The 11,490-nt window shown below is 34.8% G+C and overlaps 2 protein-coding genes and 1 long non-coding RNA gene across 4 annotated transcripts; 1 reads left to right on the top strand and 2 right to left on the bottom strand.

The window, feature by feature from the left end:
• The first annotated feature begins 569 nt into the window (after window positions 1-569).
• Trc8 (TRC8 ring finger protein) lies at window positions 570-5,631 on the top strand. Its single transcript, XM_081978907.1, has 2 exons — window positions 570-981; window positions 3,359-5,631. The coding sequence occupies exons 1-2, from the start codon at window positions 720-722 to the stop codon at window positions 5,038-5,040; spliced, it is 1,944 nt and encodes a 647-aa protein (XP_081835033.1). The 5' UTR covers window positions 570-719; the 3' UTR covers window positions 5,041-5,631.
• Window positions 628-2,532, bottom strand: LOC145728575 (uncharacterized). Its single transcript, XR_014178126.1, has 2 exons — window positions 2,105-2,532; window positions 628-1,105 (listed from the first exon to the last, which is right to left on the bottom strand). It is a non-coding gene; the product is annotated as an uncharacterized LOC145728575 (long non-coding RNA).
• Window positions 5,470-10,981, bottom strand: FipoQ (F-box/LRR-repeat protein FipoQ). 2 transcript variants are annotated; one of them, XM_081978909.1, is made up of 8 exons: window positions 10,705-10,981; window positions 8,898-9,121; window positions 8,430-8,841; window positions 8,274-8,379; window positions 7,977-8,185; window positions 7,768-7,928; window positions 7,506-7,709; window positions 5,470-5,776 (listed from the first exon to the last, which is right to left on the bottom strand). In XM_081978909.1, exons 1-8 carry the CDS (start codon window positions 10,789-10,791, stop codon window positions 5,641-5,643), a joined length of 1,539 nt encoding a protein of 512 aa, XP_081835035.1. In that variant the 5' UTR covers window positions 10,792-10,981; the 3' UTR covers window positions 5,470-5,640. The 2 variants fall into 2 exon arrangements, with proteins under 2 accessions (XP_081835035.1, XP_081835034.1); XM_081978908.1 differs by lacking the exon at window positions 10,705-10,981 and adding an exon at window positions 9,417-9,661.
• Between the last annotated feature and the right edge of the window lie 509 nt (window positions 10,982-11,490).

Raw genomic sequence — 11,490 nt, 5'->3', positions numbered from 1 at the left:
AATTATGCATGCACGGACGGGGAAAATGGGCTAAGGGGAGAAATTTCCGGTTAGATTTATAGTTATTGGATGATATGAGTTTGAGGATTGTCTTTACCTATGTCAGTTTATTTGAATTTCTCATAATTATTATACTAAATCAGATCAGTGTACTTTTTTTATAAAAACACAGACATAAATAAATTTCAACTGAATATCTCTATAGGGCAAGTCAAAGTAATTTTTACTTAACTCATTAATACCTCTATTGTTATCCTATTTGAGTGGCGCCACCTTCGAGCAGTTCTCAGCATTAACGACTAAAATTGTAGATTTATTAGCAGGGCCCTTCTATTCTTAGTTTGCAAAATAATCTATGGAACTAAAAATTGTTAGCATTTATAAAGTTACCTTCCTTCTCTCTATTTTTATCTAAATTTGGTTATTTTCAGTACAGTGTTTTGTGTAAAAACTAAATGGTTGCCAGTTACGGTTTAAAATCATTTCCATAAGATGGCGCTATCGCACATTTTCGTTTCGTTTACCGGCCACTTGACATTGATAATTTGACATTAACAAATGTCAACTTGCCAGAAAAGTGACACATTCCAGATGGAAATCTATTTTTTTACAAAAACTCTCCAAATGTCGTTTGTTTAACACTTTATTTTCCAAATTACTCCAAAACTAAAAATTAACGAACTGAATTATTGGCTGCAACTAAAACTATTTGCAATGAAATGTCGTTGCGGGGAAGAGTCATATGGTTGGTGGAGGTGTTAATGCGAGTGCCGCCGTTGTTTGTGATCGATGAAATACTGAAAATTGGCTTAGGATTGGGATACTATGAAGACCTGTCCGACAAGGATTTGCACTTATTCGGCGACCAGGCCGAAAAGTCTGAGGGCATTCTCGCTAACGCGACCTCCTACCTGATGTTCGACACCAGAGTCTCCAAGTATCTACTTGTATCAATGATGCAGGTGCTGATCGGAGCACTAGGTTAGTATCAGTCACCTTCTTGTTCGTTTATCAACTTGGGTTTATCTTAAGTTGAGTTTTTTCATTCTGCCAGTCATTATAAACTGTCTGATGAAAAAAGTTTGCTTTCTTTATGAATTGTGCCCTAAAATATTGTATAGACAAGATATAAAATAATGGTCCACAAATATATTGTTATAGTAATAAGAGGTAAACAAGTAAGAGTGGTATTACAGTAACTTTAGCAAAATTGTCAGCAAACTAACTCAAAACCACAATAACTTGCTCTTACTAAACCAACTGCCTGGCTAACTACCCAGTTTAGTAAAGTTCAGTACTTGTAAACAGTTCTATTTTGTTAAACACACAATTCTTGTAACTAGGCATCATTCTTGAAACTCCTACAACAACTTACAACTGTCTGAATAACATATGTTATATACAGTAAGTTGATTAGGTCATTGTTCAAAAAGCAGTATAGGTCCTACTTGGCAGTATATGACCCTAAAATGCCTAACAATATTGTCTGTATCATTTCTGTTAACTATAACCTGTGAGTACACTACAATAATTAACCCTTAAACTACTCTTAGTGTATTTTAAAGTGTGTATGTTGTTGAGAAAAGGTATTTTTGTCAACACACTCTTATTAATGACTTTATACAGCCCCAAATACTTACAGAGACAATATTTATATTATTTTAAAAATATGCACAAGATCTGTCATATGATATACCTGTACATTGTAAAAAAAGTATGAAAACCATAAAGTTTTTATACAAAGAGTTAATAGCCCTATTTAATCTGTCCTACAATGTTATTGCAATTTAAGATGTTAACTTGCATTATAAAACCTAATTTAATTTTTGTATAATTAGGCAATTATGATATTTAAAATAATTGATATAAGGGTGTTTTTTCTACCAGTATTACCAGTGTACCTCATTAAACAAATAATTATGACTAAAAATGCTTTTTGCAAATTAATGCACTGTGTGGAATTTCCCAAAATTGTTTTTTTTTTAAGTGAGGGGAAGTTTTAAAAACAATATGTAATATCAGGTAGAAACCACACTCATAAAAATTTCAGTACTTTTATTGTGAAACTTTTTATCACAATCCACTTATTTTATTGGATACTTACCTCAAAGCTTTTTATTTTGTCAAATTGCCAAAAATTGGGCAGACTTGTTATTCATCTGACACTCATAATGAATTGACCTTTACCACTTAAATGGTACAAGCAGTAGAAAATAGTTTAGGTATTATGTTTATGTAATTCTTTTCATTTTACACAATTATTCCATTAGGGTCTTAATATAGTGTTAAAAAAATTTCTTTTCATCTTGCACTATTTTTCAATTTTAGTTTGAAAAACTTTCAAAGTTTTTCAAAATGATTCAAACTTCACAAAATTTTGTTGTTTCAATACCTCCAACATAAAACTGATATTAAAGCATGTTTTTATATTTTGAGATAGGTCACATTTTAATGTGGATTGTACAAGTTAGGTTAGGTTTGTCTTTTTGTGATACCTGTAAGTATAGTAAAAACTATATTAGACTGACTTGTTTTGACTGACTAGGTGTATTAGACTGTTTTTGAAAAAGATGGAATTTTTATGGGGTAGGCCTTAATCTCCTGTTGAAGTAAACATTTAGTTTTTATTTTGTCTCCTTGAAAATTAGTCCGGGTATTCCCGATCTTATAGAGTAAAAAATGTACGTTTGTGTTTGTTGTCTGACGTAAAAAAAACCCCAATCATGTGCCAAAATTAAAATATCAACCAAACCCAATATGACCCGAAAAAAAATCTTCAAAAATTCTCCCAACTATCAAATGCACTGGGTTGAAATTCAAGAAATTTGCAGCACCTTTTTCTTGTCCCTGAATATCAGTGAAGAGTTAAGATTAATTCCTGGCTCTAATTCTACAAAAAACTTCTTTGAAAATCTTTTTTATTAATTAAATTCGGCTTAGGCATTTTGGAGATACAATTCATTAAAAATTGCCAAAAATTATGTGGTCGATCTTTTCCTGAGCAGTTTATTATAGTTTTCTTCTCGGTTTTCTTCAACATCCAGAAAAGAAATTATTACAGCTTACTGTGTAAGCTAATTCAACAAAAATATTTTTGTTTTACATTTATAACTTAGTATCATCTTTTTAAGTGACTGAACTTTTGTGTTTACTCTAAATCAGTAAACAGTAAGAGATTAAAAAACTTGTTTATATTCCATCATTTATCAAAATTACACCAGACAAATATTCCCTCAAATTTAATTTTACGATGGTGCAACAAGTTTTAATAATCAGTTGTAATGATGACTGTTAATTTTAGGTAGATTTAAGTACCACTAATACAGTATTTTTTCTATTTACAACAATTAATTTTTAGGATGTGTATCAGCCATGTGTATGTTCGTATTAAACGTGAAGCACCTTATGATAGTCTACTTGTACCTCATGCAAGCTGGATTAGTGACGGCCTCCTACTTTGCCAACATCAGGACGGTGAAGGCAATTTTGACCAATGTGGACCACTTAAACCAAACGATATCGCCGTTCCAGCTCATTTCCAACTTTAACTTGAGACAACTACTTGAAGATCGAGGTTGGTTGTACCAAGTACTCGAAAACTACGTCTTACAAACGATTCTCGCTTTTATATTTATTAACATACATTTAGGTCCGCGACATTCTACCATACAGAAGCTGTTGCCCGTCTCATTCCTATTACCTTCGTTTTTCTCGGTTTTGCCAGTATCAGAAACCGTTTTGCGGTATAGTCCTTTGCTTTCAGCGTTGCTACCGATTTGTCTTACCAAATTCGTGATTTGGTCTTCTTTTATGTCGATTTCCAATTGGCTTTATGCAGGTTATTTACAAGCGAAAACGGTTATATCAAATTTTGGTGTATCCGCTTTGGTTGAAAACGAATGGTTGCGTTTAGGGGTTCCTGAGGTGCTTCGCACTTTTTGGATTTTAAGAACCCTAGAACATGCGGGCATTTTCTTTTTCTCTGGTCAATGGGACATTGATGATGGTTATTCGCCCTACTTTAGACTGTTGAAGTATTTGCTAGTTAGTGGTTGTGACACTCTAACCGCGGTTTTGGGTTTAACTAGTGTAGTTTCTCACATTTGTAATTACGTTGGGAAATTTTTCCAGTGGGTTTTGCTGACTGAAGACGAAAATGACAAGAATTTCGGTACTGTTTCCGCTATAGTGTTCTACATTTTGGCTTTGCAGACTGGCTTGACGGGTCTAGAACCGGATGTTAGGTTTGTGAGGCTGTGTCGCAATTTTTGCCTTTTATTCACCGCGCTTTTACATTTTACTCATAACATCGTCAATCCTCTTTTAATGAGTTTGAGTGCATCTCATAACCCGTCGGTTCGTAGACATGCTCACGCTCTTACAGTGTGCATTGTACTTGTTTTGCTATCAGTAACTTTAATGTACGTCTTGTGGTCTACTCAAGAGACCTCCACATGGCTGCTAGCTGTAACTGCGTTCAGTATCGAAGTTATTGTAAAAGTTTTCGTCTCTTTAGCAATTTACTCTCTGTTTCTGTACGATGCCAAAAGAGAAACCTTCTGGGAGAAACTGGACGACTACATCTACTACATCCGTTCTTTTGGAAATATGGTAGAATTTTGTTTTGGCATTTTCCTTTTTTTCAACGGTGCCTGGATTTTACTCTTCGAAAGTGGGAGCGCCATTCGCGCTGTCATGATGTGTATTCACGCTTACTTTAACATTTGGTGCGACGCAAAGGCTGGATGGTCAGTGTTCATGAAACGAAGAACTGCCGTCAACAAAATTGAAAGTTTACCGGAAGCCGATCGCGAACAATTGGAAAACTTGGATGACGTTTGTGCCATTTGTTATCAGGACATGCACAGCGCCAAGATCACCAAGTGTAAACACTTCTTTCATGGCGTTTGCCTGAGGAAGTGGCTTTACGTGCAGGATCGATGTCCTCTCTGTCACGAGATTTTACATCTCAATGATGAGAAAAAGGATGACGTGTCCTTAGTGGCTCCCGTTGTCGGTGAGATGCATGTGGACAGGTGATAAGACTTATTGTGATTTAGGGTTAGATTTTAAAAGCAAATGGAATCTGGGAGTGTTTGGTTAATAACATTATTGCCGCTCATAATTGACTTTGAAAATTACAGACATTTTCTTTTGTGTCCTCTCCTCAACTTCATCAACTGATCAGGGCAAAAGCTTCTTGTGGATTATACTTTCTAGCTGAATTGTCAAAGTCAATATATGACTTTCTGTAACAAAGGTTTATTGTTTATATATAGTGATAGTCGTCGTAGCTGAGCAGTACTAAGCAATGCTTTAGCATCTTTGCAATAATGAAACACACAACTCTCTACTATTACTCAGGTCACTCACATATTTTCAGATACATTCTTAGTACTGCTATATGCTTTTTAAGCTGCTACATTTAATTGTAAATAGGGAAATTTGTACAGAAAAATACAACGTAACTTAATTATATAATGTATATTTATTCCACTTAACAAAGTGAGGTTTCTTGTTTTTTTCAATCTATTTTTCTTTAGACGACCGACTTTAGAACAATAATGACAGCTTGAGTAAAATGTTTACAGTTTATTAGTCAGATAACTAAATAAATCATTATTATAAGAATGTGTTGGTTCAATTAAACACCAAATCGCGGTAATTGGACAGTAGGTAGTAGTTGGACACACGACAGTTGGTCAAAGTCCGTACAACAGTCATCCTGTCCGCTCTCTCAAAATTGGCCTTTACAATTTCGTAGTAACGACCATCACTGTTAAAGTAAAATACTCGCATCAGCTTATTAATTATTCGCCAAACATTGTTTTGGATTGTTGAATTTCATAAATATGCAAAACGTACACACATGCTTTCTTAGTTGATTTTGTGTTCAAAATTTGTTGAGGCGAGCGTAAATTATTCGTCCTGATTGGATTTTCTCTTTGCTTATTGGGTTTTCTGTCTGACACAAAAAAGGTTTGTTGGGAAAATGGAATTTCTGCACTATTTTCAACTAAGTTCAAAATAACATTAACCTAGTCGTCCCAACACAAGACCAAATAGGTTTTGAGACGAAATAATATAATTTGGCACAGATTGACCACGAACGAGCCAAATTCAGCGTCCAATGTGGTCCCAACAGACGTAGAATGGCTCAAAAGTAACTAATATGCATACTAGAACATCAGCGGATTCGATCTATGCCGGTTTTGAGACAAAATAATACAATTTGGCACAGATTGATCACGAACGAGTGAAATCCAGCGACCAATGTAGTCCCTACAGACGTAGAATAGCTCAAAAGTAACAAATAGCTCTACCTAAGCGTCTTTTTACCTAAAAACTGACGTTTCGGTGGAAAATCTACCACCGTCTTCAGAGAATCTAAAAAGGAACACAACGGCAGAACACAGAAAACAACAACTTAATAAATATTAAACCTGAATGTTCAATTTGGAACTCCGAGTAAACTCCTCAGGTTTAATATTTATTAAGTTGTTGTTTTCTGTGTTCTGCCGTTGTGTTCCTTTTTAGATTCTCTGAAGACGGTGGTAGATTTTCCACCGAAACGTTTTTAGGTATCAAGACCGAGCCTAAGTCAGTGGTCTTGTGCTGGAACGACTAGGTTAATGTTATTTTCAACTTAGTTGAAAATAGTGCGAAATTCCATTTTCCCAACAAACCTTTTTTGTGTGAGACAGAAAACCCAATAAGCAAAGAAAAAATGAGTAACTCGTCTCAACAAACATATAGAACATATGTCCTAATTGGAGTTTATAGCTCTGAGATTTTTTAAAATCTAAAGATGAATGTATTGGTAAAACAACTCAATTTGTCATAACTGTGATTTCCGAACAATAATATACGGGATCCCTTTGTATCTAAAATGACTCTCTGTACAGGGTTGGTCCGTATATTTAGACAGATTTTATGCCGAATAAATAGGAAATAACCGTTAATACAAAAGTTAGATAGAAGACTTAATAAAATAATAAAAATAAAAAATTGCGCTATTTTGAATTGTCACATTTAAATTGTGTTTATAAGATTAAATAGATACATTCAGTGATTCATTAAAAAAAAATCTATTTTTTTTCTTCTTAAATAAGAAATAAGAACAAATCATGGGGCATCACCATTAAGTGACATTTCAGGGGTTCGCCCTGTAGAATTGTAGTATTTATTCGGTACATTTCCAAGAACAAAACAAATATGAGTTTATAAATTCAATTCGAGAAAGTATTAAATTGTATCATATTGAGCATTTAGCAGTTATCTTCTTTGATCACAGTAGAGTAGCAAAATTTTACCTTGATACACTTAAGTAAGAAAGTTAAAAACACAATAAGCTACTATACTTACCTATCTTTGGTTTGACTAAAGCGGCTAACATTTTTTTTAATAGAACAAAACAAAAAATATGTCAATTCTCTTACATATTTTTCATCATATCGAATTTAAAAAAGATTACAAAGATTGACATCGTCAAATCATTCACCTACCTTAAACAAAGACATTTCAGCTTCAAACACTTTACTCTCAAAGTGTCAATAGCCTTCTGGCTTTTATCTGAGAACCTCAAATTGTCCGGATCCCATCGAAGTTCTAGTCGTTCCAATACCAAACAGTTTTTAGCTATGCTATCCATAAGTTGGTCCGCTAGAATATTCACCCCTAAACGTTCTTGGGTTCCCATAACTAAAATCCTTTGCAAAGAAATATTAGCTTCAAACGTCAACAAATCAAAATACTAATAAAACCTACTTAGCATTTGCCAATATGGGCAGAATAGATTGCCAAAGGGAGTCAGTAATGTGGGTCATTCCAGATAAACCTAATCCCCATAATTGATGTCCGTGTTTGCACAAAAACTTGTAAATTGCGTCTTCTGAAAGATTGTCTGAACTATCCAAATCCAGAGCTACCTAAAATGCTTCTGTAATCAATTAGAAACTTGTAAAAGTTCGCCTTACAAGATTCCTAGCGTTTCCTTGATCCATCCAGGTCTTCAACACTGAATCATTAAATCCATTTATTTGACCGGCACTTAAAAATCGAAGTCCTGGCATTCGGGTAAGCATATCTTGCAAACATTCCGTAGATAAATCGGTGGCAGTTATGTCAAACTCTTGTAGGGAGCATTTTTCCCACTCCACTTGCATTAGGTGCTCACTTTTCAAGTCTGCAATAACACAACACTAATGTTTTGCAACAGTTTTACAATCTTTGTTAAATAACGTTGTTAGTTACTCACTTGGATCTCTACTTACTAGTTCCGTTCATTAATAAACATTTCAATCTCCTGCTCCTTTGAAACAGCGTCTTCAGGGTGCTCCCCGTAACTTTATTGCAGTAATTTACAGCTAAACATTCCAACTACAAACATGACAATTAATTCACTTAAATTTGGTTAAATTATAACTCACTTGTATGCAATTTGAACTAAACGCATCAATATGCGTGTCATCCACGAAGTTAATTCCATACAAATTAATAACCCTTAAATTAGGTGTGGCACTTTTAAGCCTATGTACATTAATGACTTCATAGATTTCCTCCTCCTCTTCCTCCACTTTCTCGTAGGTACCAATCAGATGCAGAATTTCCAGGCCGTTGATAAAATTGTAGATTTTTCGCATAAAACCTTCCATGAAGATTACCTCAGAGAGACAAATGCAAAGATACTTCAACTTGGTTGGAAATGCTTGGAGTTCACTGAAGTCATGCAGTTGCATTGCGGTGGAGAAGTCCAGCAACATGTGAGTGAGGTTCGGGCATTTATTGGCTAGTTCATGAAGAACAGTGTGGGTGATTAGTTCAATTGGTAGTTCAATGTATCTGTAATATTAGGGAGTTGAAATTGTTTGTTATAGTAGTAGTAATGGAATTGTCACCTTAGGGATGGACCAAATCGGATGCTGATTAAACTGAGAAGAAACTCCAGCGAGCTGACGTGCAGTCCGGATATTTCTGGACGTAAAGAGACGTTTTTCCATAACCTCGTGTCGTAAGCAATTAGTCTCCATCTTTTGCAAATTTTGGCCAGTTGGCAAATTTCTTTGTGGCTCAAGTAGCTGAAGATGTGCAGCAATACTTTGTCTGGTAATTTTTCGATTGTCTAATATAGCAAACAAACATTTCATTCAAAAAATATTAATGTCTGAGCAAGAAACGCTTTAGTTGGTAGTTTTTAAGAAACTCGCACTAGCTTCAGTTTTTCACATGGTATATTTTACTAATAAATTTTGGACATAACAGATTTCTGTAAACAAATTGATACACTTTTTACAAAAAAACCTCGTTGAATTATATTGCTTAAACAATTTTTTAGGCAGCGGATGGTTTCAAAAGTAGCCAATTTCAGAGCACACTGTTAAACTGACAAATTAGTCTATGAAAGACAGATTACATACCGTTCCAGCGAATGGACTTCGAGCCCCCGTACCTTCAGTTAAATACACCTGAGAGGCTTCCAAAGCCAATTGGCCCCAAACGTCCGGACACACGTCCATTTTTTGTTCGTTTCCTACTTCAGTTTTTTTAAAGAAAAACGCCGGAAAAAGCCTTTGAAATTATCTTTACGTAACCCACATATCTGACTAAAAAGATGGAGAATAGCGTCGAGCAAAATAGCAGACACACGTTTCCTAAAAATAGCTTGATAAATATTTGGTTGGTTGAACGGAAATTTGACGTTGGAGTATTTTAAGACAATGTCTAGGCTCGCGGGAATCTCTCTGTGATCAGTTTGTTGTAATTATTGGTTAAATTGTAGTTGTTTTTCATGATTCATAATACTTGTTGGTGGTCGTTTTTGTACTGATTTTGAGCAAAGAAGTTATAGTTTGCTTATAAACTCTGATTTATTTAGGAACAGGGTTTTTTTCCGATGAAATTGTTCTATAAAGATCAACACATTTTCTGAGTATTTTGAATGATTTGGATATACTAGATCAAAGTCATCATCACAGTCACATACTTATGGTCACATTTTGCATGGGGAAGGTATAGTAGTAGTAGAAGGTATAGTAAAAACATCCCAAGAAGGTGTCATCAATAATTGTCTAAATGTCTTATTTAGAAATGGAATTTCTTCCTAACATTGGACCACGGCTTATGCCCGGATAACTTTTGTATTTCAGTTTTAACCGGCCGTGAAAGCCTTCATAGTCTGATATTACACAAATATATCCTTTTTCCAATTGTTTCTGATCCTGTTTCCAGTTCTGAAGCTAGCTACTAAAAATTCCTTGATTATGTGCTTTACAGAAAAAATTTTATGTTTTGTTTTGTTGATACAAGAATAGTCTAGTAAATGTCTTACAGAATTGCAAGGACCACTGTTCAGCAAGTACCTATGTCTGCTTTCACCAGAGTGTCAAAGTGCTTAAATGCCTAAATATTACTCTTGAATGAGGATTTTACTGGAATTCAAGAAAAACAGATATATGGTGCTTTAAACCTACAAATAATTTAGGGCTTTAGGCCAACGTGGTGATCGTTAATTTACTATAAGTATGAAACTTTGATGTTTTGAATATGGTTTTTAATCGAAAAGCATGGTCCTTTCAATATACTTCTTAGTTGCTTGGACAATGTCAGATCAAAAGTTTGTTATGCTTTATTAAACTATAGTTTTCATGTTTACACAGTTAAATTCTGTTACTTAACACAGTTAGTTAAGGTAGTTTTACAACTTACAATTTGTTTGGTACGTCGAAAGCTCATCGTCATATCATCCCTGACGATGGCGGCGGTGGCGAGATCTAGTTGACCCCAAGAATTCATCGTGTAGAAAAAATTGCGTTAACCCGACTACACTAGGACCAAGAGCGATTACAAGTATTTTTGCGTTTAAATTACACACGAGGGAATATATCGCCGCCGGCGGCAAATCCACTTTAAAATGGTCCGAAATAGAGACGCGCAATCCAGACATGTATGAATCTCGTCTAAAGTATGTATTTGGCAACGGTTGTCTTAGTTGTAATGAGTCTAATTATTAAAAGGTAGTTTCTGCCGCGCGGAACTAATTCTGTCCGGAAAACGGCTTCCAAAATATTCATATTGCCGCTTTATTAATTTAGTCTATATTTACGTATCACAAGCAATTTTGTTGTTCATATTGCCACTTCTGTTTGCGCTGGAAAGTGTAAGCCAAGTGCACTAAACCTTTCAGGAATTGTTTCAAACTTGTCAGAAGCCTCTAGAACTACTTTGAAAGTGTCAGAGCTCTCTTGTAATAATTGCCAGAGGCCTGTACGAGGGTTCTACGACACCTTTCAAGAATTATTTTAAACTGCCAGAAGCCTCTAGAACTACTTTGAAAGTGTCAGAGCTCTCTTGTAATAATTGCTAGAGGATAATTGTGCGGAAATTTTAAAAAATTAGGTTGTAATAAATACACTAATGAGTTATTTTTAAATAATAATCAAATAGATCAGCACTTTAAGAGCAGAGCATCTTTTGCTATCCCGAAATAGCTAC

This window comes from Ips typographus, linkage group LG4 (assembly GCF_016097725.1).
Source record: "Ips typographus isolate SLU linkage group LG4, UJ_Ityp_2.0, whole genome shotgun sequence".
In the NCBI taxonomy this organism is placed as follows: domain Eukaryota; kingdom Metazoa; phylum Arthropoda; class Insecta; order Coleoptera; family Curculionidae; genus Ips; species Ips typographus.
The sequence above is the reverse complement of the archived record's forward strand: the minus strand, read 5'-3'. Positions and strand labels throughout refer to the sequence as shown.

What these genes read in the sequence shown, in the direction of transcription:
- Trc8 (XM_081978907.1), top strand. Translation starts at nt 720, where the DNA reads ATGTCGTTGCGGGGAAGAGTCATATGGTTGGTGGAGGTGTTAATGCGA. An exon ending in GGTGCTGATCGGAGCACTAG is followed by an intron (nt 982 to 3,358) that starts GTTAGTATCAGT and finishes ATTAATTTTTAG; the next exon opens with GATGTGTATCAGCCATGTGT.
- FipoQ (XM_081978908.1), bottom strand. Translation starts at nt 9,515, where the DNA reads ATGGACGTGTGTCCGGACGTTTGGGGCCAATTGGCTTTGGAAGCCTCT. An exon ending in CGATTTGGTCCATCCCTAAG is followed by an intron (nt 8,842 to 8,897) that starts GTGACAATTCCA and finishes CTAATATTACAG; the next exon opens with ATACATTGAACTACCAATTG. An exon ending in TTTATTAATGAACGGAACTA is followed by an intron (nt 8,186 to 8,273) that starts GTAAGTAGAGAT and finishes GTGTTATTGCAG; the next exon opens with ACTTGAAAAGTGAGCACCTA.